Below are 25597 nucleotides of genomic sequence, written 5' to 3' on the forward strand. Positions count from 1 at the left end.
AGAGACAGAGAGAGAGAGACAGAGAGAGAGAGACAGAGAGAGAGACAGAGAGAGAGAGACAGAGAGAGAGAGAGAGAGAGAGAGAGACAGAGAGAGAGAGAGACAGAGAGAGAGAGAGAGACAGAGAGAGAGAGAGACAGAGAGAGAGAGAGACAGAGAGAGAGACAGAGAGAGACAGAGAGAGAGAGAGAAAAAAATATGGAAGCATGGGGAAGGGAGGTAGAGAATGATAGCCAGGTAAGTTGATAAGTGATATTTGCACCAGATGCTAGGATATTAAAGATCCAAGTAAACATAGTGTGTTTTCCGTCCCTGCCTCTGTGTGTGACGCTGGTGTGCGTGGCGGCGCGGCAGGTAACTCGGAGCTGGACCAGAATGTGGAGACGGAGCCCAACTCACCGACCTACACGCGGCTGCTGCTCGAGTACGAGCGACACCTGCGCAACACACTGGCCAAGGGCGACGACGCGGAGTCCTACAGCCTGCACACGTTCGAGGCGCTGCTCTCACAGTCCACAGAGGACCTCGGTAGGTGTCCAGTAGTCCACAGAGGACCTGAGTAGGTGTCTGGTGGTCCACAGAGGACCTGGGTAGGTGCCTGATGGTCCACACAGGAGACCTGGGTAGGTCCCTGATGGTCCACAGAGGACCTAGTAGGTGTCTAATGGTTCACAGAGGACCTCGATAGGTGTCTGATGGTCCACTGAGGACCTGGGTAGGTCCCTGATGGTCCACAGAGGACCTAGTAGGTGTCTAATGGTTCACAGAGGACCTCGATAGGTGTCCAGTGGTCCACTGAGGACCTGGGTAGGTGTCTGATGGTCCAACGAGGACCTGGGTAGGTGCCTGATGGTCCACTGAGGACCTGGGTAGGTGTCTGATGGTCCACAGATGACCTGGGTAGGTGTCTGATGGTTCACAGAGGACCTGGGTAGGTGTCTGATGGTCCAACGCCGAGGACCTGGGTAGGTATCTGCCTTAATTAATACGGATAGGCGTATTAAGTAAGGCGGTGTGTGGCGACCGCTGTTATGCTTTGTGCTTCGTCTCAGGCTGATGTGTTCCCTGTGCTCCGTCTGAGGGCGGTGACTGTTCTGTACTCCATCTTAGGATGGTATGTGCTCCGTCTGAGGGCGGTGTGTGCTCTGTGCTCCGTCTGTGTGTTCCGCGCTCCGTCTGATGTTGGTTATAACTGCCGCTGTGTCCCCGCTGCAGCCTCTGCCGGGACGGCGCAGCGGCCCGGCGCGGCCCCGGCCCGAGGGACGGCCGCCGCGGCCCCCGGCCGGCGGGATCAGAGGCCGCCCATGGGCCTCCCGGTCTCCACCAATGCCTCGTTCACACAGCCCACAACCAAGACCATGGGACTCGACTCGAGTCGACAAAACACGCTGCGAAGGTGAGGACAGATCTGCGAGGACAGGTGTGCTGCGTCATTTATATTTGACATAACTACTTGAAAACATTTTGAGCTTAAACTTTTTTACGATGCTGGCGTTATTCTTCAGACTATGACCAGACACCCACGCTCCCAGAGTGCGCGCGATGTGCAGGATGTAGTAACTAGTCTGTCTGTCAGTGCGGCTGTGTCAGCTGGTTCCCGCCGGGTCCCCCAGGCACGCCTCGCTCAGCCGCCAGGACAGCGTGCGCTCGGGGTACGTCAGCGACCGGGAGCGGGGCTACGTGTCGGACCAGCAGGGCCCGGCGCGGCCCGGCACCCAGCCGCCGGCGCCGCCGGCCGCCCACCAGCGCATCACGCGACAAATCTCCTCCGAGAGCGCCGACTCCAAACTGTGCTACCTGACGTCATCTGAGGTAGGTAGCACCAGGTCTCTTCCGAGAGCGCCGACTCCAAACTGTGCTACCTGACGTCATCAGAGGTAGGTAGCACCACGTCCCCTCCGAGAGCGCCGACTCCAAACTCTGCTACCTGACGTCGTCAGAGATAGGTAGCGACAAATCCCCTCCGAGAGCGGCGAGCGCCGACTCCAAACTGTGCTACCTGACGTCATCAGAGGTAGGTAGCGACAAATCTCCTCCGAGAGCGGCGAGCGCCGACTCCAAACTGTGCTACCTGGCGTGATCTGAGGTAGGTAGCGACAAATCCCCTCCGAGAGCGCCGACTCCAAACTGTGCTATCTGACGTCATCAGAGGCTAATACAGGGTCTGGCCAGAGTCTGGCTCAAGTGCAGTTTTCCGTAGTTCCTGTTCCCCTAAACGGGATTAGCTGTTTCCATTACCCTTTTGAAATGATTGCCTGAGATCATATGTATATTGATATGCTGTCTCGATGAATAAGGCTCTTGGGAGTGGCTTTGGGGTGCAATACTGGCCATGTGAGGCCATTGTGGTTCAGTGGCTGAGTGGGAGGAAAAAACGAATTATCGCAGCGCCGAAATGCTACTTCCAATGACCTCGCCTGTGCCGGGAGTAATGACCGCTAGTAACACGGTAGCAAATTACTGAATAATTAAAACAACAATTAAGCACGCAGTTAAATTGATTTTTGGAGCTGATTTCGAATTTAGAAACTATTTGAACATTAACGAAGTAGTTTTTAAATTTGTTTTTATTATTATAAATTTAGTTCGAATGTTTGAATGGACGGATTGACAGAGCCGAGGCCCACGCTAAGCAGAGCTTGTTGCGTAGACCCCGACTCCTACCGCCCGATCACGCAATTCCGGGTAACGGGAGAATTTAGATACCAAAGTTTAACGTGCCCTTCAAAGCCGGACACGGCCTGTCCCACTCAACTGACTTCAACTGGCTGCGGATGCTCCCACCAACCGCAGACCATCCTCGTCAGGAGTCTCAAATATCGAGCGCCGGAGCGTCTCGAACCTCCGGGAGTCCGGTGCTCTACGAACTGAGCTACGGGACAGTTTTGGTGCCTTCGTAACATGCTACGAAGCTGTCAGAGGCGGTTGACACCTACTACGAATACCCGTCACGACCCCTACTGGTTGACCTGACCTGACCTGACTCGACCTGGTCTAAATGCTTACAGACATCATCTGTGATCAAAACTAACACGATATTCGTAATCAGCACCCCGAAAAACCCCATAGCAGCCACACTTTACGACTTTCTAACAGGTCCCGATTTTCCCGACTTTTGGGTCATTGACCTGACCTGGGAGGTCAACCAATGACCTAGGACCTTAACCCGCGCCCCAGTGGCGGTCTCAGCCAACTTCGCCCTAGTGGGGGGGGGGGGGCATATGTTACCACCCACGTCTAACTCAAAAACTAAGAGGGCTAGAAAGACGCGGTAAAAAGCAGTCGATAGCTCTCAATGCGTACGTTTGAAAATATTTCGGTCATTTTTCATCTTAGAGCAATATTGGGGTCACTGGAGGTCATCAAAGGTCAAAATTTGTCAAATGTCATTATATTTCTCAGAAAACATGCATTTGTCTCAGGAACTATGATAGCTAGAAAAACGCATGGAAAAGCAATCGATAGCTTTTGAACTCTTCTTTTGATAAGGTCGCTATCAAAATTGACCTTAGGTCAACGGTTTAGCCTCCAGAGGGCAAATACCCCAAAAATAGCTGTTTTTACGAAATGTGTTTTTCGACAATAACTTTTGACTAAAAAAGCACAACGTTTCTATTGTCAGAATCATGTTCCTCTCGCCGAGACGCGTCAAATGCACTATAATTTGACCTTGAAAGGTCAACTTGAAAATTTGACCTCAGGTCAAGGTCATGACCTGACCGGAAAAGGTCATGTTGCATATCATTCGATGCGTCTCAACAAGACAAACATAATGAGACCATCCCCAGCGTCCTATCTCTTTCCAATCGAGAGTTATTGGCAAAAATCTGTTTGTAGCCTCAAATGACCTCTGATGACCTTTCTAGAGGCTATCAGCAAAAAAGACACCTTGGTCGTCACGGGTGGTCCAAATCATTGTGATTCTGAAATATTTGGACTGTTCCTATGCGTACACACGGATCTAGAGGCATTTTCATTTTTCTCCATTGACTTATAATGGTAAGGTCACGCCACTGACCTGACCTTAGGTCACGGATATAAAAAATCCGAGATATACAACTGGTAGGCGCCCATAACATCATGCAATCCACCAAGTTTAAAACCTTTCTGACAAACACTGCAGGCTGGACATTTCAAACTTGTTTAGGCTTGGTCAGTTAACTTGACCTGGTGACCTGACCTGACATGACCTGGGGTCAAAAATTTCACACATTGTCCAAAATTGATGTACAAAAAGCTACTCGAAGCGGCGCGGCGCTATGCGCCGCGGTTTTTTATTCACACGCAAAAAACGCGACAGGGTGTTAACATATGCCCCCCCCCCCCACTGGGGCGAAGGTTAAAATTGAGTATCATCGGCTTCGTCTCGTGACGGGCAGCACGCTCGTTTTTTCCGCGAAGCTCTAGCTCGATCAGGCGCCAAACGGCAAGGGGGGTCCAACCGACCCCCCCCCTACACATTAGAAGCTGGCAAATGCCGCACACATGCGAGGGTTAAGACGTCGAGAAAGCTGTATTGTCCGGCCCGTAGACTCAGTCCGGCCCGTAGGCTCAGAGAAGAGGGCCTTTTCGAGATGTCGCGCCCGGACGACCCAGCGAATAGGGGTTTTATCGGGAGACCCAGTTGAGAGGGTCTGTCCCGGAGACGGGTGTCGGGGAGAGGGTCCCGGACGGCCGCACTCGGAGGCTGGAGAAGAGGGGCTGTCGGGATAGGTTATCGGGTGTCCCGCCCGGCTGCGGCCGGAGACCCGGAGAAGAGGGGCTGTCGGGTGTCCCGGTCGGAGGCCGGAGAAGAGGGGCTGTCGGGTGTCCTGGTCGGAGACCGGAGAGGAGCGGCCAGGGGCTGTCGGGTGTCGCACCCGGCCGCGGTCGCCCCGATCGATCGCGGCGCCGTCCGCCGACGGGCAGCTGTTGCATCTCTGCTGGCGAGGTCGCCGCGCGGCCCAGTCGGCCATTGATTCGCAGAGCATCCAGTGCGCCGACGCGCCGGCCGCCGTCGATCGGGGCCGCCCACCACACCCAGTGGCAGTGACGCCGTCCCGAGCTGGCCCAGTCCGGCCAGAGGCGCAGCACGTCCGCGGCGCAGCGGCCGGCCGAGCAGCGCGGCGCGGACAGCGGCTGCCGAGGCTGGGACCGCGGCGCGGCCAGCTCCGGCGACAGGGCGCTCCTCCGACCGCGGTCTGCACAGAGCGTCCCGTGCTCGGTCAGCGGACGGTGACGTGCCGGCGGTGTCCCGGGTGTCTGCGCGCGACGGTCTCCGTCGTGCGGAGAGTGCCAGGAGGCGGCTGCAGCCGGCGCTAGCCCGGTCGATCCAGACGAGACGCCCTCGATACTGTGACGAATCGGCTCGGTCGTCGGCGCGGGGCGGCGCTCTGCCGTGCTGGTTGCTCAGTGATCGGTGTGAGGCGGCGCTCTGCGAGCTGGGTGCTCAGTGATCGGCGCGGGGCGGCGCTCTGTGAGCTGGGTGCTCAGTGATCGGTGTGAGGCGGCGCTCTGCCGAGCTGGGTGCTCAGTGATCGGTGTGGGGCGGCGCTCTGCCGAGCTGGGTGCTCGGTGTTCGGGCTGAGCTGCTGAGCGGGCTGACAGAGTGGCGGCGGATCCCCCGCTCTCAGCGGTAGGAGCCACCGGGGCTGGCCTACTCAGTGATCGGGGTGAGCCGCTGAACGGGCGGCGGCGGCGGTGGATCCCTGCTCTCGGCCGTGGAGGAGACCCCGGGGGCTGTTTGGTCCGACTAGTGACGTCATCTACCCCAGGCGGAGCGCCAGAGGCCGAAGGTCACGGCACTACCGTGACGGTCATTGAGGTCAAGCAACGACCGGCTTCCGATCTGCGAGCCTGCTTATCGAGTGTGCGCCCCTGCAGTCATCGTTACAGTCACAATCAGTCACAGTCACAGTAACGGCCACAGTCAGTCACAGACACAGTGACAGCCGGTTAGAGGAACATCGAGCGCCGCGGCGCGGCGGCCGGTCGACGGTCCCATTTCGCTGGCGGAGACGGGCGCTCGTTCAGACTGATGGAGGTGACACCGCCGCCAAATGAGCAACATGGAGACGCTAAATTACCGAAAATGACAGTGGGAGCCTCCACATCGGTAACGCTGGCGGGATAGCCCAGTGCCATATTTGTGCAGCGATGGGGGAGACGTATATGATTTACAAGGAGCGCCGGCAGAGGAAACAGCTGGAGTCGGCCCACGAGCGCTCCACGCGCCGGTTCATCAAATTCCTCCAGGTAGGGCGGTGACGGGGGCCAGCGCTGAGCGGCATCTCCAACTGGTAATTGGTGATGAATTCAGGAATCCACGTAGTGCTTACTGCCTACATATGAGAACGGCCATAGATAACGACCTCATTTATGTAATCCATTGAGCAGCACACTTACGTGTGACGTTCTGTATGGCTTTGCTGACAGAGCAGGCGCTCCTGAGCCCGAGAAATGAGTACCTATTGTTCAGCCTGTCGCTCAACTTTAGTGGGATAGTTGAGGTTTATACGACAGGTGCCTCAGGGCTCCACATAGGGGTGGGTGACGTCAAATGAGACGTTTGAAACTGCGTCACGAATGACTTACTTATCTTGCTGCCTCGCTCACATGCTCATACCTACACCGCCTCTGGAAACGAATGTTTGCTTTACTGTACCGGCAGCGTTATCGGTCGGGCTCTATTATTGTTCTATTCGTCGTGTCATTACCAGCTTGAGACTGGATCAGTGTCCTACCTGGCTTATGTCTCGTACCTAGGGCTCTGCTGCCTCAGTGTCCCAAGAACTCTGCCATGTGAAAGTTTCATACCTGCTGATGTGAGATGTTCTGGGCTTATTCTGGGCTGGAGCTCAGGGTGCGTCGACTTCTAACAATTCATGTTGCACAGATAAAACAAGGTCGGTCACATATTCACTAGTGGTTCGCAGGAAATGTCACAGTGCAGTGGTCTGTGGGCTATCGAACGACGTGCTTTCGATCGCCATTGTTCTTGCCCGCATAGCATAGGCATTCTACTGGTGTGCAATGCTTTTTCGACATGACTAGCAATTCGCAACTGACCGTAGGTCATCTTGTGACGCTTAGAAGTAAAATTGATAGTAATTGACACCGCGCGTTCGATGTCTCGGACGACGAAGATTCTACGTCGTCCGGCCAGTCCCGTTCAAGTTCAGCGGGGGCTCGGCTGCGGCTATGGAACGTGATTAGCCGGACGGCGTAGAATCTTCGTAGTCCGAGAGACATCGAGCGCGGGGCCGTAAGTAGCTTCAGTGCCATTATTGGGCGGGCGACAATTTGCTGGATGGATACGTATGCGGGCCGTGACCTTTGTTGACCTCTCTAGGTAAAACGACTAGGAATGCCGCCAAATGCCTTGGGCCATGCAATCTGTACTACAATAATTTTGTCGTCTGCGGGTTTCAAGTCGATCCGATGTGCCCATAACCTGGTCTGAATGCGGGTTAAATGTGGGCTCACTATGGACTGTTTTCACTAACGTGAGGTCAGGGTCGTGAGGTCTGGTTGACCTCTGACCCCGGTCCCGCTGCCGGCAGATGTCGGACGACGACCGGATGTCGCTGACCCCTGACCTCTGGTCTGACCTCTGACTGACCTCTGACCCCTATCCCGCTGACCTCCGACCCCGGTCCCGCTGCCGGCAGATGTCGGACGACGACCGGATGTCGCTGACGACGGCCGTCAGTGACGAGGACGAGGAGGCGGCAGAGGCGTCGCTGCACGCCTCGCCCTACCGCGTCTCGCGCTCGGGCAGCTCGGCGGCTTCCTTCAACTGCACGGGCGCCGTCCGCAAGGCCGGGTCAGTCGGCGGGGCCGCGCTACACGCGGACACACGGCTACACCCGTACACAGACACACGGACACACGGCTACACCCGTACACAGACACACGGACACACGGGTACACCCGTACACAGACACACGTCTACACCCGTACACAGACACACGGGCATACGGGTACACCCGTACACAGACACACGGACACACGGCTACACCCGTACACAGACACACGGACACACGGGTACACCCGTACACAGACACTCGGACACACGGGTACACCCGTACACAGACACACGGACACACGGGTACACCCGTACACAGACACTCGGACACACGGGTACACCCGTACACAGACACACGGACACACGGGTACACCCGTACACAGACACACGGACACACGGGTACACCCGTACACAGACACTCGGACACACGGGTACACCCGTACACAGACACTCGGACACACGGGTACACCCGTACACAGACACACGGACACACGGGTACACCCGTACACAGACACTCGGACACACGGGTACACCCGTACACAGACACACGGACACACGGGTACACCCGTATACAGACACACGGACACATGGACAAACGGTCTCACAGACACACGAACATACAAAGACATAAGACGCAGGCAGGTTTGGGATAATGGGTGCCAACCTGCCTTAGTGTAAGAACGTTTGGCAGAATGTAAAGAACGTAAGAACGGTGAAGAACGTAAGAACGCTCCTTTCGGTGAGGAAGTGGCTGTTACTGCTGCGTTGGGCTGTAACAGCTGTGCTGTGCTGTGTTGTGACTGTAACAGTTGCGCTGTGACTTTAGTTGCTGTGTTGTGACTGTAACTGCTGCGTTGTGTCTCTAACTGCTATAGTGTGGCTCTAACTGCTGTACTATGGCTGCCACCTCTGTACTCCCGGCTGTAGCTGTTGTGCTGTGGCTCAAATCGATGTGCTGTGACTAACTGCTGTGTTGTAACTGCTGTGTTGTGTTGTGCTGTGCTGTGCTGTTTGGCAGGTTCCTCTCGGTGAAGAAGTGGCTGTAACCGCTGTGACAAACTGCTGTGCTGTGCTGTAACTGCTGTGCTGTGGTGTAACTGCTGTGCTGTGGCTCTAACTGCTGTGCTGCGGCTCTAACTATTGTGCTGTGGCTCTAACTGCTGTGCTGTGCTGTTCGGCAGGTTCCTCTCGGTGAAGAAGTGGCTCCTGCGGAAGAAGCACCAGGTGGAGCTGGCCCGGAAGCGCGGCTGGAAGGGCTACTGGGTGTGTCTGAAGGGCACTACGCTGCTCTTCTACCCGTGCGAGTCGCGCGAGGGGCGCAGCATCGAGCAGGCGCCCAAACACCTCATCATCGTGGACGGCGCCATCATGCAGTCCATCCCCGAGCACCCCAAGCGGGAGCACATCTTCTGCCTGAGCACGGCCTTCGGAGACGCCTACCTGTTCCAGGTGACACGCCAAAATGAGAAACAGCGACCGATACAAATCACATAATATTAACTATCGTACAATACTATGTATAAGTTTCGCTAAAATTTGATCATAAATTTTGAGCTGACCACAGCTTTCGCCTTTCAATCAGATGGGCTGGAATGTGGGGGACTGGGTTGACATTATTACTGTACAAATGCCATTCGTTAGCAAGCATTGCGCCTTCCATTTGGTCCGGACCGCGGCGACGCCTGACATGCCGGCGGCACCAGTGACCTGACGCCCCGGCCCCGCCCTGTGGCAGGCGCCGTGCCAAGTCGAGCTGGAGAACTGGATCAACAGCATCCACAGCGCGTGCGCGGCGGCGTTCGCGCGCCACCGCGGCAAGACGGGCACGCTGCACCTGCTGCAGGAGGACATCTTCCGGCTGGAGCGCTCCATTGAGTCGGTAAGTGACGCGCGCGGGTCAGTCGGGCCGAGTTTGCCGACCACTGACCGCGGGCCCCGACCTGCGGCTATATGATTCTGTGCGGGGTATGTAGGCCGTTCGAGGCCGGTTCCTCCCGCGGTCTGTCCGACACTGAGCGGATCTGGCTCCCGGCGGCAGGACTCGAAACTGAAGTACATGGCGGACGTGCAGCTGAGCGTGGTCTCTGAACAGGACCGGGAGGAGCTGACCTCCCAGCTGGCCAGCTACGACGACAGCCTGGAGCGGCTGCACTGCGAGCAGTTCCGGCTGCGCTGCTACATGGCCTCGCTACAGGGTGGCGAGCTGCCCAACCCCAAGGTCAGTGGAATACCTACCGCTGCATTTCAGCGACGGGACGTTGGACTATCTATCGGACTTATCCCGCGTCGTCCTAATTCAGTGACCTTACTGACGCACGTCTGTGTCCCCCAGGGTCTGCTGACGCACGTCCATGTCTCCGAGGATCTGCTGACGCACGTCTATGTCCCCAGGGTCTGCTGACGCACGTCTATGTCCCCAGGGTCTGCTGACGCATGTCTCTGTCCCCCAGGGTCTGCTGACGCACGTCCATGTCTCCCAGGGTCTGCTGACGCACGTCTATGTCCCCAGGGTCTGCTGACGCGCGTCTGTGTCCCCCAGGGTCTGCTGACGCACGTCTATGTCCCCAGGGTCTGCTGACGCACGTCTCTGTACCCCAGGGTCTGCTAACACACGTCTGTGTCCCCAGGGTCTGCTGACGCTGTCCTCTGTCTCCAGGGTCTGCTGACGCACGTCTGTGTCCCCAGGGTCTGCTGACGCACGTCTGTGTCCCCAGGGTCTGCTGACGCACGTCCATGTTTGACGCACGTCCATGTCCCCCAGGGTCTGCTGACGCACGTCTCTGTACTCCAGGGTCTGCTGACGCACGTCTGTGTCCCCAGGGTCTGCTGACGCACGTCCATGTTTGACGCACGTCCATGTCCCCCAGGGTCTGCTGACGCACGTCTCTGTACTCCAGGGTCTGCTGACGCACGTCTGTGTCCCCCAGGGTCTGCTGACGCACGTCTGTGTCCCCCAGGGTCTGCTGACGCACGTCTGTGTCCCCCAGGGTCTGCTGACGCACGTCTGTGTCCCCCAGGGTCTGCTGACGCACGTCTGTGTCCACCAGGGTCTGCTGACGCACGTCTGTGTCCTCCAGGGTCTGCTGACGCACGTCTGTGTCCCCCAGGGTCTGCTGACGCACGTCTCTCGCGTCACCAAGATGACGCTGAACCGGCTGGGCGTGTTTAACGTCTCCTCGTTCCACGCCTACATCTGCGCGCGCAGCCCGAGCCTGTTGAACAACCTGCTGGCCGGCCGCGGCGCCACCAAGCGGCGCGCTCCCATGCTGTCGCGCAGCGGCAGCGGCGGCGGCAGTCGCTCCTTCAGCCACGAGAGCGGCGACGAGCGCACCTACCGCGTCCGCATGCCCGACAATCAGGTGCGTGTGTCAGCCGCGGCAGTTAGGGAGGGCCGCCAGGTGTATATCCAATGTTTTTGTGTCAGATTAACCGTCTTTCTGACAGCTGTCAGGCGTCGCATATGTTTTAAGTCGACATTTGCTGATTGTGTGCGCCGAATTAAAGTCACTCTTGTAACCCTGCTTTTGCATAAATGACAGCGATTTCCTTAAGTGCTGTTTTTAGACTGTTGTTATTCGACTTCGAGAGAGTATGACCGCTTTTTATGCTGTTTTCAGTATGTTGTTATTCACCTGCGAGAAGGTATGACGGTCGAGGATTTCCTAATATCGGCCTCTCTGAAGAAGAATCTCAATCCCATGGAGCAATTCGTGCGCGTCAAGAAAAGAAGAGACATGGAGGCGACCAATTACTTTGTGCCGCATCACTCCGACCTCATCGACACTTACGTAAGTATCACTTTTCATCTAATATTTTTAGTTCACTCAGCATTGTCAGCAATGTACTGGTCGTCCGCCGTCCGGTATTCGCCGGCATTGGTCCTCACCAACTACTCCTGCACAATACCCAGGCCGATTTTAAGTGAAGTTAATAAGATGAAAAATAATAGAGCTGGATACCCTTTTGGTTTGACCTTCCTGTTTTCAAGAGCAGTGTTACGCAGTTTCCGTTGGCTTCGGTAGGGAGTAGAGTTCTGCACGGCTGCAATTTTCCACAGCCTAGCCGCCCCGCAGCCGTGGCTCCACAGCCACAGCCGCCCACAGCCGTGGCAAACTGTGGGCAGCCAGCCGTCAGCCGGCCGTGGATACTTTCAATGAAATGCAACCAAATAGTACAAAATAAGTTGTTTTTAGTTGAAACATTTAGCTAAAAGCACATTGCAATGGGCTACAGATTCTCAAGCTCATGAAGCATCATAGGTTAAGTGGTTGTGTATCTGGCTTTAGGCTGAAGGCCTGAAGCCTGATGCGCATCGCATAGGTACCTAGGTACACAAGCCCTTGCAAGGGGTTAAGAAAGATGGGTAGGTAGGTAGGTATACCTACATCAACAGAAAACAAACAACGAACCAGAATAGAAGCACTAGCAGTGTAGACATCTAATGCCAAATCCTGAAGCATGGTTGTGGGACAGAACAACAGACTCTGATGCTTTTCATGATCAATGTTAGGTATGGAAAATGAAACTTGAACTGAAGTTGATGGACTGTCAAACAGTGATTGTCTGGTCAAAACTCTTGCTTCTTTCTTACCTTGCATTTTTTCTGGGGTGTGATATGCCAGGCTTGAAGCAGCCTTCTGAGCAAGTCTCAAACTAATTTGATATGCAAGGCATCAAAACACTAGTGAGCATCCAAGAAAGAACCACATTCATCTATTTTGATTTTTCCAAATAATGATCTTCGCTCAAATCCCCAAGGACGTGCGCGCCACAATTGCCTCTTTCAATTAAAAATTTTACTTGAGTTTTTAATGACGTCAATAGCAAAGAAGTGGCAATAAATTGTTTTGTGTCACTATAAACAGCCATAAAAATTATAACTAATAAATAATAATGCTGTACAGTTAAAAACTCGCTCTCAAACAAAGATAAATTATCAAATTTTAACATTTTCAGAAGAAGACGTCATTGTATTAGTAAAGTCAACAGCTCGCGTAAGAAATATTGTGTTCAGGGTTTTCACCGTCATGTGAATTACGTGTTCAGGGTTTTCACCATCATGTAAATTAGCCGTAAGTAAGGTTCATGCTCACTTATTATCTAATTTCATTGGCTTCGTTGATCAGCATTTTCTGTTAGCGGTCACTCACACACCAGTTAGAACATAAAGCACCAGTTTTATATTATGTAATTGGACTTGCCGAAAATCCAGAAATACATCTTACATCTAAGAGTTATTTTAGATAATATTTTATGAAGCCTTTACCTGCCCTTACCTAGGCGTGATTTCTTTTTTTATTACCTGAAAGAATCATTGAACGCTCGTCTTCAATAGCTGTAAGGTGCTCTCCTAATGACCAGGTGAGATTGATTTGAGAGGGATGTGACAATGCAACATGTTGCATTTTCTGAAACTGTAAAGTCTTGGTGATGAAGGAACATTTGGTACCTATAATTAGTATTCTGTACCAGAGTGCAAACTCCCCTACAGCAAATGGTAAAACCATTACAGGTTTTCAAAGGCTTCACCACTTTCAATGTTGCTGGGCATCCTTTGCATGATTTTTACAGGCTAGACTGCTTATAAGAATGTAAGATTAAGGATTTAAAATTTTATATTTGAGTACTTAAGATTGAGCTTGAAATCTCACAGCCGTGGCCACAGCCGTAGCCGTGTTCTTGGAGATATTTGCAGCCGCCCCGGCCCACAGCCGTGGGGCTGCAGCCAGCCGCGGCTGCAGCCGGCCGGTGCAGACCTCTAGTAGGGAGTGAATGTTTTTTTTTTTTTTTTTTTACCCAGCGACGAGCAGTCGCCACCCATTGCAAAAGTGGTTGTGAAATCCTAGCCCGGCGCCTCGTCCTGCTAATGCCCCAGTCACACTCCAGAGTCCAGTCCATCCCGCCGGCCGCCTGTGTATTCTCCCAGTCACAGCCCGGTCCATCCCTCGGCTGACGGGTCGCTGTGTGTTCTCCCAGTCATAGCCCGGTCCGTCCCGCCGGCTGACGGGCTGTGTGCTCTCTCCCAGTCACAGCCCTGTCCATCCCTCCGGCCGCTGACGGGTCACTGTGTGTTCTCTCTCAGTTGCAGACGCACGAAGTGTGCGAGATCTGCACCAAGGTGCTGTTCCAAGTGGAGCTGTCACGCTCGGCGCAGGACCAGATGTGGGGCTTCAGCGTGGAGGCCGAGCTGATTGAGAACGTGGACCGCCAGGACGAGCTGTGCTGCTACATCTCCCGGGTGGAGGACCGCTCGCGGGCCGCCCACAACGGTGCGTGCTGCGGACGGCCGGCCGGCTACGTATATACAGCTGTGCGCTGCTGGGGGGTGGGGGTGAGGTTTGCTGTTTGGTCTGCTGTGCGTCTGAGTGTTTGTGTGACCGGAGGTGGTGTGTTTTCTCTCTCACCCAGGCCTGATCCGCGGTGACGAGATCATGGTGATTAACGGCGCGATCGTCTCGGACCTGGACATGATGTATCTGGAGTCGGTGCTACAGGAGGAGCTGGCGCTCTGCCTCATGATGCGCTCCTCCCGCACAGAGGTCAGTACATGCTTGGTTTGGGGACCGCTCTCCTTTATGAGACGCCGATCGTGCCCTCTCGATATTTTGGACCCTTCAGCTATGCCGGTACTTATATGCCGGAATTTATCGTTCGCTCTTTTGCATACTTGGCGGCAAAGGAACTCACACTGAGTCGTCCTACTTCAGTGCGTCAGCAGTCGGGTGTACGCTGTACGGCGTACATACGCGTCCCCGTGGGTGCCTCGCCCGGTGTGCGCCATACACGTCCCCGTGTGTTGTGCGCTGTACACGTCCCCGTGGGTGCCCTCACCTGATGTGCGCTGTACACGTCCCCATGTGTGCTCCCGCGCAGGTGCCGGACGTGGCCAACCTGATGAAGTCGACCGACGACATCATCGAGCGGCTCGTCTGCCCGCCGCCGCCCTCTGAGAACACCGTGCGAGACGACGACATCGACAACATGATCGTGCCCAGCGTCAAATCCTGGGGTGAGTCGCCGCAACACGCTACCTGCTGAGTGGCCCGGCGGTGCCCGATCAGGACACGGGGACATCGGACTGAACGGGTGGGCGCGTTAAACTAGAGGCATATGGATTTATAGGATTCAGAGTAATTCGTGATAATTCTCTGTCTGAGACTGTAAAGTCATATTTAAACCCAGGTATGTTAATGATAAGAAGTTGGCGAGACCGGGCGTCCTAAAAGCACGCGACTTAAAGAACACGTAGCAGCCATAAAGCATGGGAGGTCAGACACATCCCCTTTAGCTGAACACTGGCTCCAGTGTCGCCAACCATTTGACCCAGGTCAGGCCAGCACGCTGGTGGTCGAGCCAACATGGTCCCGCGTGTCGTAAGGGAGGCCATCGAGATTCGATTATGCAACCCATCACTGAATCAGGGTGTCGGAAAGTTCTCGCTTAGCCCCATATGGGATAGTGTTTTGAAAAAGTAGACCTACTGGAGTACGAACTGTCTGTAAGTTGTGTCACGTGTTTTAGCATCGATCATTTTGAGAATTTCGTTGATGGCGGGGATGGCGGTATAGCATGATTATTGCTTGTTTTTTTTTTTTTTAATCGCATTGCCCCTTTGAAGACCTATCAATAAAGGTCGCAGTACAGGAAAAAGGCTTCTTTACACCCAGAGTCAGTCCGCTAAACGAATTCTTATCAATTCTCTGTCTGTAAAAGGACTGACGTATGCATCTGGGAAATAATGAAATGCATTTTTTTTTGGCATTCTGCTCTACAATCCTATGCATCACCATCTTCAGGTATTTTGGAGAAGGTGATGAGTACGATTTCGATTTTTAAATGCGTTTCCATTTCTATTTGTTACCCGGTTTATATCTTTCCTCGATTGTCACAATTTGACGTAATCTAACAGCGGGTGTCGGTGTTTGTCAGGTCGTCAGCGGTCGGCCGACATCGAGGGTTGTCCGCCGCCGCCCTCAGACACGTCCGACCGCTCCAATGTCTCCTCCGTCGAGATCGAAAACCTGCTCAAGGTGGGTCACGGGCCGTGGGCAGCAGAGGTCAGAGCGAGGACAGAGTCTGCGAGCAGAGGTCACCGAGAGGATAGAGTCTGGCAGTAGTCACCGCGAGGATAGGGCCTGTGAGCAGAGATCAGGGCATGGGACCAGATCAGAGGCCATGTTAGAGTTTACCGCTGTCTGTTCTCAGAGTGTCACGCTGTCGTTTGTCCTCTCTGGTGACTGGTATCTGTTCTCACTTCTCAGAATGCCACGCTGGTGAAGGGCTACTGTCGTTAGTTCTCTCAGTGCCACGCTGGTGACTGCTGTCTGTTTTCAGAGCGCCACGCTGGTGACGGGCTACTGTCATTTGTTCTCAGAGCGCCACGCTGGTGACGGGCTACTGCCGCTCGCCGGCCGAGTCGGCGCGCGGCCCCTCTCCCACGTCTAGTGTGGCCTCCAGTCAGAGTCAGACGGCCACGCCCAACCGACACCTGAGCGACGCCGACAAACTGCGCAAGGTTCTCACCGAGCTCATCGACACGGAGCGCACATACGTCAAGGTAAGTACCCGCGGCTGGGCGTGACGTGACGGAGACAGGTGGTCGGGCAAACAAAACTGGAAACATTGTACTGTGGTGCTACTTGGCACTCGGGTTAGGCGACCACCAGCTGCATTTCTAGGTGCCTGGTCATTGAGTGTTGGCACTGTGACGAGCCCAGCGCTGACTGCCCGTTCTGCCCTCCTGTTCCAGCACCTGAACTCGCTGATAGACAACTACCTGGAGCCGCTGCGGCGCGAGTCGTTCATCACCCCGGCCGAGATTAACGCCCTGTTCGGCAACATTCCGGAGATCGTCGAGTTCCAGCGCGACTTTCTGCAGAGCCTGGAGGAGGCCGTCGAAATGGAGCCCAGCCTCGGCCGGCTCGAGACGCCAACCCAGTTTAAGGTCGGAATCTCCAATCCCTTCCCGTACACACACTCACATACCCCTTCCTTATTCAATGACGGTCTAATGGCATGATGAGAAAGGATGTACTGTATCAGTTTTTTATTGAAATTGGCGTCGATAAACACAAATGTCGAACCCATCCTGCCCTCATCAAGTTGTAACTTTTAATTGCAAACTACAGGTGTTTTACATCATTGACTGCTACGCATTTTGGTTATGTCACGTCTTTCGGGATACGCTTTTCTATTTCATGACTTGTTATTGGAGTACAAATTGGATTTGCAAAACACGTAATCCCTGCTTCTTCTGACCACAGCTCTCTTTTTTTCAGAACGTATTATTCTCCATAGGAAACGCCTTTTTATATCACACAAATAGTTTCAAGCTGTATAGTTCCTTCTGTGCCAGTCACTCGAGAGCTCAAAAGGTTCTTCATCCAAGTGAGTATTCCTCGGTACTGTTTGCGCATATTGCCGTAAGTGCGAACGAATTTCCATTACGCAAATTGCACTCAATAATCTCGGTCAACAACTTAATTTATGATGGTCATTATATTCGTGTCATGACCATTGACCAATAAACACTTATTTCGGAAATAAACTTCACAGATATATTCATTTGATCATCAATCGACATCATAATCAAAGGACAGGTACTTATCCTTGTTTTGTATTAAAGCTCAGTGTCTGCCTCAGTTGGCTGCCAGCTCCGTCGCCCGGTGGTCGCTCCCGCCGGGCTGTGTCTGTCGGTGTATTCCGCCCCCGTCTGACGCCGCCGGCCCGCCGCCACCCCGGCAGGCGAGGGGAACCAGCAGCTGCAGCAGTTCCTGCAGCGCCAGAACCCGCGCCAGCAGCACTCCTCCACGCTGGAGAGCTACCTCATCAAGCCGATCCAGCGCATCCTCAAGTACCCCCTGCTGCTGCAGCAGCTGCGGAACCTGGCGGACCGACAGTCGGGCGAGCACCACCACCTGGAGGGTGCGTACCGGGCCGGTCCCCGGTCCGGTCCCGGGTCTCGGTACCTGCCCCCGCCAGTCTCGGCCGGGGTGGGAGCTAACGTCTCAACCCGTGTGCTCATTCAACGACGCAGCTTATTTGGCCTGCGTATGCACTTCTTCTGTGTGCAATGCTTCTGCCAGTTTTTCACGTGTCCTTTTGTGTCCGTCTTCTCGTCTGTCTCTCAGCTGTGTCCGAGGTGATTTTCCAGTCAATTATCGATAAAATCCACGTCTCTATAGTCTCAGTCGTTACCATTGTGTTGTTCTGTGTTCCGCAGAGGCGCTCAAAGGCATGGAGAAGGTGGCCGAGCACATTAACGAGATGCAGCGTATCCACGAGGAGTATGGAGCCATCTTCGACCACCTGTTCCGGCAGCACCAAAAGTCCACCAAAATGGTGCTGCCAGTCGCCTCGGTCAGTACAGTGGTGCCGTCCGATCAGTCGCTCTTATATTCAGGCTTCGTGGATCGGGCGGGGTTGATCTGACTGTCGATTGTATGTAGTGCTCGTTTGAAGCGCGACTTATGTGATACTTTTGATTACTTGCCTTATTTTTAGTTTCATGGTCGGATTAAATATTCAAATAATATTGTTTTACCCATTGACGGAGGTAGCGTGTCCTCCCAGCCGTAAAGAGGTGGCTGCCGTCGCCGTCTGACGTCCCCTCCCCCCCCCCCCCTGTTCGCCGGCCGGTGGATCTGACGTCCCCTGTCCGCCAGCCGGTGGATCTGAAGGCTCCCCTCTGTCCACCAGCCGGTGGATCTGACGCCCCCCCCCTCTGTCCGGCAGCCGGTGGATCTGACGTCCCCCCCCCCTCTGTCCGGCAGCCGGGGATCTGACGTCCCCTGTCCCCCAGCCGTTGGATCTGACGTCCCCCCTCTCTGTCCACCAGCCTGTGGACCTCTCGCCGGGCGACCTGCTCTACTATGGCGGCGTCGAGTGGCTCAACATCGCCGACTTCCTAGGAAAGATCAAAAAGGGCCTCGAACTGCACGCCATGTGCTTCGTCTTCAAGACGGCCGTTGTTTTCTTGTGCAAGGAGCGGCTCCGTCAGAAGAAGAAGCTCATGGTGAGAACCTCTAACTCTGACAGTGAATTTGATTTATTGGTTTCATGTAGTGCGATGTGTTTTCAGTCATCTGTCTGCGTTTCGAACTGCGCCCAGCTGCTGCGATTATCACAGCGGCCGGTTCTGACTGTGGCCGTGCGCCGTTCCGGCAGAGCGCGCCCAGTAAGGGTAACCCGGCCGAGGTGGAGATCATCCGATACCAGGTGCTCATCCCGGTCACCGAGGTGCAGGTACGCGCCTCATCGTGCCGCGACGTCGAGAACCACTACCTCTGGGAGCTGATCCACCTCAAGTCGCAGATTCACCGGCGCAACGAGAAGGTCTACCACCTCTCCAACAGGTACGGGTCGCGCGCCGGGCGGGGAGGGCGGACACTTCAGAGGACCGCGCCGCCCGCGCCCTGTGCGGGGCGGGCGGGCAGTGCGAGCCACACACCACGAGCGACATGACATAGGGAAATTAACCACTGATATAGCAAGACGTCCTTGAAGTTATTCAAAGAATATTAGTTTAACGTAATTATGATAATGTGCCCATATTTTTTCGGGTAATTGCTTTTATTTTACTGTTTGCATACAAAAGCAGAAACATTGCAGTTTCCTTACTAACACTTCATGACTAATTTGTTTATTTTTTAGCACAAGTGACTTCCGGAACGCCTTTCTGAAGACGATCCGGCAGATAATTCGGGAGAGCGTGCGTAACATGAGCATCCCGGTGACTAAGGCGTCCAACTCGACCTACAAGACGGGCACTCTGCAGCCGTCGCGCACACTCAGCATGCGGAAAAAGATGCAGAGCAAGGGCCAACGCTACTCGGCCGGCATGTGTGAGTGACCCTGTCCCCGGTCAGAGATCTGACTGCTCAGACTGTATGGCCCGGTCCTGGTTAGATATCTGACTGCTCAGACTGTATGGCCCGCTCCCTAGTCAGAGATGTGACTGCTCTGACCCTGTATGGCCCGGTCCCTGGTCAGAGATCTGACCCTGTATGGCCCGCTCCCTGGTCAGAGATCTGACCCTGTATGGCCCGCTCCCTGGTCAGAGATCTGACCCTGTATGGCCCGGTCCCTGGTCAGAGATCTGACCCTGTATGGCCCGCTCCCTGGTCAGAGATCTGACCCTGTATGGCCCGGCCCCTGGTCAGAGATCTGACCCTGTATGGCCCGCTCCCTGGTCAGAGATCTGACCCTGTATGGCCCGGCCCCTGGTCAGAGATCTGACCCTGTATGGCCCGCTCCCTGGTCAGAGATCTGACCCTGTATGGCCCGCTCCCTGGTCAGAGATCTGACCCTGTATGGCCCGGTCCCTGGTCAGAGATCGGACCCTGTATGGCCCGGTCCCTGGTCAGAGATCTGACCCTGTATGGCCCGGCCCCTGGTCAGAGATGTGACCGCGCAGACTTTATGGCCCGGTCCCTGGCCAGAGATCTGCCTGCTCAGACTATAATTTTAAAGCATGGTTAACTTACTGGTAATTTCTTTGAATTTATTTCCCTATGATTAAGTTGGCGATGGTTTTTTAACATCTAATGATAATACAGGGAGTATGATTCACCGCTGCCAATATGGCAATATCGACGTCGCTGAATCACGCTATCTTCATCCCAGCTGAATGAATCCGCTGCAATCACGTGTGTGACGCTGCCGGCCTGAAGAGCTGTGGTCGTCCCCCCTCCCCCGTCCCTATGGCGGCTCACGGCCGTGTGTATGCCCCTGTGACGGCTCACGGCCGTGTGTATGCCCCTGTGACGGCTCACGGTCGTGTGTATGTCCCTGTGACGGCTCACGGTCGTGTGTATGCCCCTGTGACGGCTCACGGTCGTGTGTATGTCCCTATGGCGGCTCACGGCCGTGTGTATGCCCCTGTGACGGCTCACGGTCGTGTGTATGTCCCTATGACGGCTCACGGTCGTGTGTTTGTCCCTGTGACGGCTCACGGTCGTGTGTATGCCCCTGTGGTGGCTCACGGTCGTGTGTATGTCCCTATGACGGCTCACGGTCGTGTGTATGTCCCTTTGGCGGCTCACGGCCGTGTGTATGCCCCTGTGACGGCTCACGGTCGTGTGTATGTCCCTATGACGGCTCACGGTCGTGTGTTTGTCCCTGTGACGGCTCACGGTCGTGTGTATGCCCCTGTGGCGGCTCACGGTCGTGTGTATGTCCCTATGACGGCTCACGGTCGTGTGTTTGTCCCTGTGACGGCTCACGGTCGTGTGTATGTCCCTGTGGCGGCTCACGGCCGTGTGTATGTCCCTGTGGCGGCTCACGGTCGTGTGTTTGTCCCTGTGACGGCTCACGGTCGTGTGTATGCCCCTGTGGCGGCTCACGGTCGTGTGTATGTCCCTATGACGGCTCACGGTCGTGTGTTTGTCCCTGTGACGGCTCACGGTCGTGTGTATGTCCCTGTGGCGGCTCACGGCCGTGTGTATGTCCCTGTGGCGGCTCACGGTCGTGTTTTTGTCCCTGTGGAGGCTCACGGTCGCCCCTTCCCCGGTCCTGTGGCGGCTCACGGTCGTGTGTATGTCCCTGTGACGGCTCACGGTCGCCCCTTCCCCGGTCCTGTGACGGTTCACGGTCGTGTGTATGCCCCTGTGACGGCTGTGACGGCTCACGGTCGTGTGTATGTCGGCTGTGACGGCTCACGGCCGTGTGTATGCCCCTGTGGCGGCTCACGGTCGTGTGTATGCCCCTGTGACGGCTCACGGTCGTGTATTTGCCCCTGTGACGGCTCACGGTCGTGTGTATGTCCCTGTGACGGCTCACGGCCGTGTGTATGTCCCTGTGACGGCTCACGGCCGTGTGTTTGTCCCTGTGACGGCTCACGGTCGTGTGTATGTCCCTGTGACGGCTCACGGTCGTGTGTATGCCCCTGTGACGGCTCACGGTCGTATACCCCTGTGACGGCTCACGGTCGTGTGTATACCCCTGTGACGGCTCACGGCCGTGTGTATGCCCCTGTGACGGCTCACGGTCGTATACCCCTGTGACGGCTCACGGTCGTGTGTATACCCCTGTGACGGCTCACGGCCGTGTGTATACCCCTGTGACGGCTCACGGTCGTATGTCCCTGTAACGGCTCACGGTCGCCCCTTCCCCGGTCCTGTGACGGCTCACGGTCGTGTGTATGCCGGCTGTGACGGCTCACGGTCGCTCCGCCCGTTCTGCAGCGGCCACCATCGACTACGACAACCTGGACGGCTACCACGAGGCGGTGTCGGGCAGCGAGACGAACCTGCGCCGGCGCAGCCGTACAATGGACGCCTCGTCCGGCCACCCAGGTCCGCGGCCCGGCCTCAGACCAGGTCACACGCCGCCCAGCGGTCGACAAACGGCGCGCGCCTATAGTCGTGTTCCATTTCCCTGACAGCTTCATGTCCCGAGCTGTTGGAGCAAGACGATGCTTTTTCGTTTCATAGTCAGAAATTCAGTAAAACACGTTCTTGCGATATCTTTATCACCATATCCTTGGCAACGCAAGCAGCATGCCTGGACTGACTCGGTGTGTTGTGACGATCCGCCGCGGCCCCAGTCCGTATATGTGCCCCCCTCCCCGCCCATGCTCCCGCAGGCCGGGCGTTCCGCCCCAGGCTGTGTCGCTGTGACCCCCCCCCCCGCCCCGCCGCTCCGGCAGGCCGGCCGGGCGCCCCAGGCCGCGCTGTGACCCCCCTCCCACGCCGCTCCGGCAGGCCGCGCTGTGACCCCCCCCCGCCGCTCCGGCAGGCCGCGCTGTGACCCCCCCCCCCCTCCCCCGCTCCGGCAGGCCGCGCTGTGACCCCCCCCTCCCCCCGCCGCCGCTCCGGCAGGCCGGCCGGGCGCCTGTAACCCAGGCCGCGCTGTGACCCCCTCCCCCGCCACTCCGGCAGGCCGTGCTGTGACCCCTCCCCTCGCTCCGGCAGACCGCCTGTGACCCAGGCCGCGCTGTGACCCCCCTCCCCCCGCTCCGGCAGGCCGCGCTGTGACCCCCCGCCCCACCCCTGCAGGCCGGCCGGGCGCGCTGGGCGATGACGGCTCGGACGTGCGGGACGACACGTCTCGCTCGGACGTCGAGGAGGAGGAGGAGGCGCTGACGCGCCGCTGCGGCCAGCTGGGCCGCATCCCCAACCACCTCAGCCTGAGCACGTCCAGCACACTGTCGGCCGGCAGCACGGGCAGCCAGGCGCGCCTCATCCAGGCCAGCAACGCGCCCGAACACTACCAGCCGCCGCACGCCCGCGCAGCAGGTACCACACTGACAGCAGCTCGTATAAGACCTTTTTCACAAAGCTACCTCCAATGTTTGAATTGAAGGATTGACCGAGGCAGAGCTGGAGCCCACGCTATGTGTGCAGAGCTTGTTGCGCAGACCCTGGCCCCTACCGTCCGATCGGGCAATTCCGGGTAACGGGAGAATTTATGTACTGGAGTGTGTAATAAATGTCCATAAAAGCCAGACACGGCCTGCCTCACTCAACTGACTTCAACTGGCTGCAGTTGCCACCAGCCGCAGACCATCCCTGTCATGAGTTTCAAATATTTGGCGCCGGAGCGACTCGAACCCGGGCTCTCACTGCCGGAAGTCCGACGCTGTACCAACTGAACTACGGAACGGACAATTAGCCCCGGGACAGTTTTAATATTTGTCTTAACATTGAAACATCTGTTAAATTACACGGCGATTATAGGGTGCTGTTTTTCCGATCCCTTGGTTTTGTGGGATTCGGCAAATTGCGGAAAGCTTTTGTCGGCTTTGTATTTGTGTGACATAGCTCTATGTGCTTTATTTACTTGATTATAGTGTATGGCATATGGTGAGGCGCTGGTTCTTGTTGGTCTCGGGCGCTCAGAGTGCGGCCGACTCATATGTAGAACATTTTGACCGGCGGCCGGGCGCTGAAGTGTGTCGCTATCGGGCGCGGCCCTGTGTGTCCCGGGGAGCCATGGGCCGGTGTGACCCCTGCTGTCTGACCGTCTGCCTGCCGGGATCGCCTCTGGCCCTGTATGTCCCCGGGAGCTCGTCTGACGCGGCCCCGCTGACCCTCCCCCTGTCCGCCCGCCAGGCTCGCCGGTCTGGAAGCCGCGCGGCCCGCTGCTGCACGAGGCCCGCACGCTGCCGCCGTGCTCCCGGGAGCGGGTGATATTTGACGACCACCCCGCGTACGCGCCGCGGCCGCACCCGGCGGCGACCGGAGCGCGCAGCAAGACTGACTCGCTCCGACTGGCCGGCAAACACGAGTAGCGGCCGCCGTGGACGTCTGTCTGCACACAGACTTCTCCCAGAGCTCTGCCAGCCAGAGGACCGCACAGGTGACTGCGGCGCCGCGCCGACTGAGGCCGCTAGCCCGGTGGTGGCTGAGACCGAACCCAGGGCGGCCCGTCGGAGGCTGCCGGCCGGACCGAGAGCTCCAAAGCTGAACCAGTGTTGGCTGCCGGCGGAGCCCAGCCCGGCCTGAGCCGGCGGTGGCGGCTGGCCGAGCCCAGAGCTCCGTGCTGAGCCAGTGGTGACTGAAGACCTAACCCCGTGCTGGCCTGACGGCCGACGGCCCATACAGTTGTTTGTAATTTTTTAGTTGCTCATTGGCGCTGTTGAGCGGTAGGGCGGACATCAGAGCGCCGGGCCGGAGTCGGCGCTGCGCGGGTGCGCGCCGGCGCTCGGCGGGGCTCCGTGCCCCGGCACCCCGGCACGGCCGGGTTCAATACGTGCTCAAAGCTGCTATGCGTTTCCCGACACGTCTTAATGGCTTATTTAAGAGCGGCGCGGCCGGGACGGGCGCGACCGGACCGCAGGAGCCGGGGACGGCGCGCGGCGATACTGAGACGGGCTGCAGCGTACTGGTCTAGTCCAACTATTTTCATCCAGATCTCCCTCTGCCACATCGCGGTTGTGTTGAGATGTGACTGTTGTTCTTTCATGTATATATATATATATATATATATATATATATATATATATATATATATATATATATATATATATATATATATATATATATATATATATATATATATATATATATATATATATATATATATATATATATATATATATATATGAGGTATATGTTGGCTCACTGAAATGCCCTGAGTTTGTGCCAAACGGAGTGGGTGGGACGGGGCCGACCTGACGGCGTGGCCGCCGCGCCCGCCGGCTGGACCACCTACTGCAGCATTCCATTGATGTATTATCTTCCAGAGTAGCTAGTTTTCTATCCGTAGCCATTGTTCATTGCTGGTTCTGGTTAATATGTAGGGTAGCCTGCGTTGGTTTGGGACCCTGTGCGTTTGGTTTTTGGTGCGGTGCGCCGGTGCAGGGGCGCCGGCCGGCCGGACTCGTGGCGGGGCGCTGGCCGGCGGGTCGGGCCGTCAACTGGGGCAGCGGGCGCCGCCGACCCGCCGCGCTGCCAGCCAACTCTTACAGCACTTCACACACGGCAACTCAGGAGGACACCTTTTCTATTGTTTGGTTTGTGCTCAATAATCTCCGCATCTGATCCTGACTTACGTGTGTGACGATTGCCAAACAGTTATTGGTTCAATAAATTTTTCCACGTAATTGTGACCAGCGTGTGCTGTCAGTGCTGCGATCGCGAATTGGCCCCGTTCGGCGTATGTGGGTGATGGCGTGTAATAGAGATGTCAATTGGATACCAACTTTTTGGTATACCGATACCAAACCGATACTATCTTGGTATTTGGTATTTCAAGACGAGTAAATTTGGTATTTTGTTGGTATTATGAATCCTCATTCCTCGCTAATATAAAAGAGGCTGCAAATTTGGTAAAAAGTTGGCATTTCCTAATATTTCAAAGTTGGATTGG

General features: G+C 55.9%; 1 protein-coding gene across 4 annotated transcripts; it reads left to right on the plus strand.

Annotated features, from left to right (window-relative positions):
* Positions 1 to 312: 312 nt before the first annotated feature.
* On the plus strand, positions 313 to 25337 carry LOC122377092 (protein still life, isoforms C/SIF type 2-like). Of its 4 annotated transcripts, none has more exons than XM_043357051.1 (24): positions 313 to 528; positions 1216 to 1396; positions 1614 to 1812; positions 7650 to 7804; positions 8968 to 9235; positions 9522 to 9665; positions 9825 to 10004; positions 10894 to 11145; positions 11404 to 11574; positions 13869 to 14055; positions 14195 to 14325; positions 14660 to 14795; positions 15716 to 15816; positions 16161 to 16343; positions 16536 to 16730; positions 17065 to 17173; positions 17531 to 17710; positions 18009 to 18145; positions 18624 to 18800; positions 18953 to 19140; positions 19439 to 19629; positions 21970 to 22104; positions 22783 to 23022; positions 23839 to 25337. In XM_043357051.1, the coding sequence occupies exons 2-24, from the start codon at positions 1305 to 1307 to the stop codon at positions 24015 to 24017; spliced, it is 3930 nt and encodes a 1309-aa protein (XP_043212986.1). In that variant the 5' UTR covers positions 313 to 528; positions 1216 to 1304; the 3' UTR covers positions 24018 to 25337. The 4 variants fall into 4 exon arrangements, with proteins under 4 accessions (XP_043212986.1, XP_043212982.1, XP_043212985.1 ...); XM_043357047.1 differs by having other exon boundaries at positions 405 to 528; positions 21970 to 22080; XM_043357050.1 differs by lacking the exons at positions 313 to 528; positions 1216 to 1396; positions 1614 to 1812 and adding an exon at positions 1849 to 1877.
* Positions 25338 to 25597: the final 260 nt, after the last annotated feature.

This window comes from Amphibalanus amphitrite, unplaced genomic scaffold (assembly GCF_019059575.1).
Source record: "Amphibalanus amphitrite isolate SeventyFive unplaced genomic scaffold, NRLGWU_Aamphi_draft 002509F_arrow, whole genome shotgun sequence".
NCBI classification, from domain to species: domain Eukaryota; kingdom Metazoa; phylum Arthropoda; class Thecostraca; order Balanomorpha; family Balanidae; genus Amphibalanus; species Amphibalanus amphitrite.

What these genes read in the sequence shown, in the direction of transcription:
- LOC122377092 (XM_043357051.1), top strand. Translation starts at nt 1,305, where the DNA reads ATGGGCCTCCCGGTCTCCACCAATGCCTCGTTCACACAGCCCACAACC. An exon ending in TGGAGCGCTCCATTGAGTCG is followed by an intron (nt 9,666 to 9,824) that starts GTAAGTGACGCG and finishes TCCCGGCGGCAG; the next exon opens with GACTCGAAACTGAAGTACAT. An exon ending in CGGAGCGCACATACGTCAAG is followed by an intron (nt 16,344 to 16,535) that starts GTAAGTACCCGC and finishes CTCCTGTTCCAG; the next exon opens with CACCTGAACTCGCTGATAGA.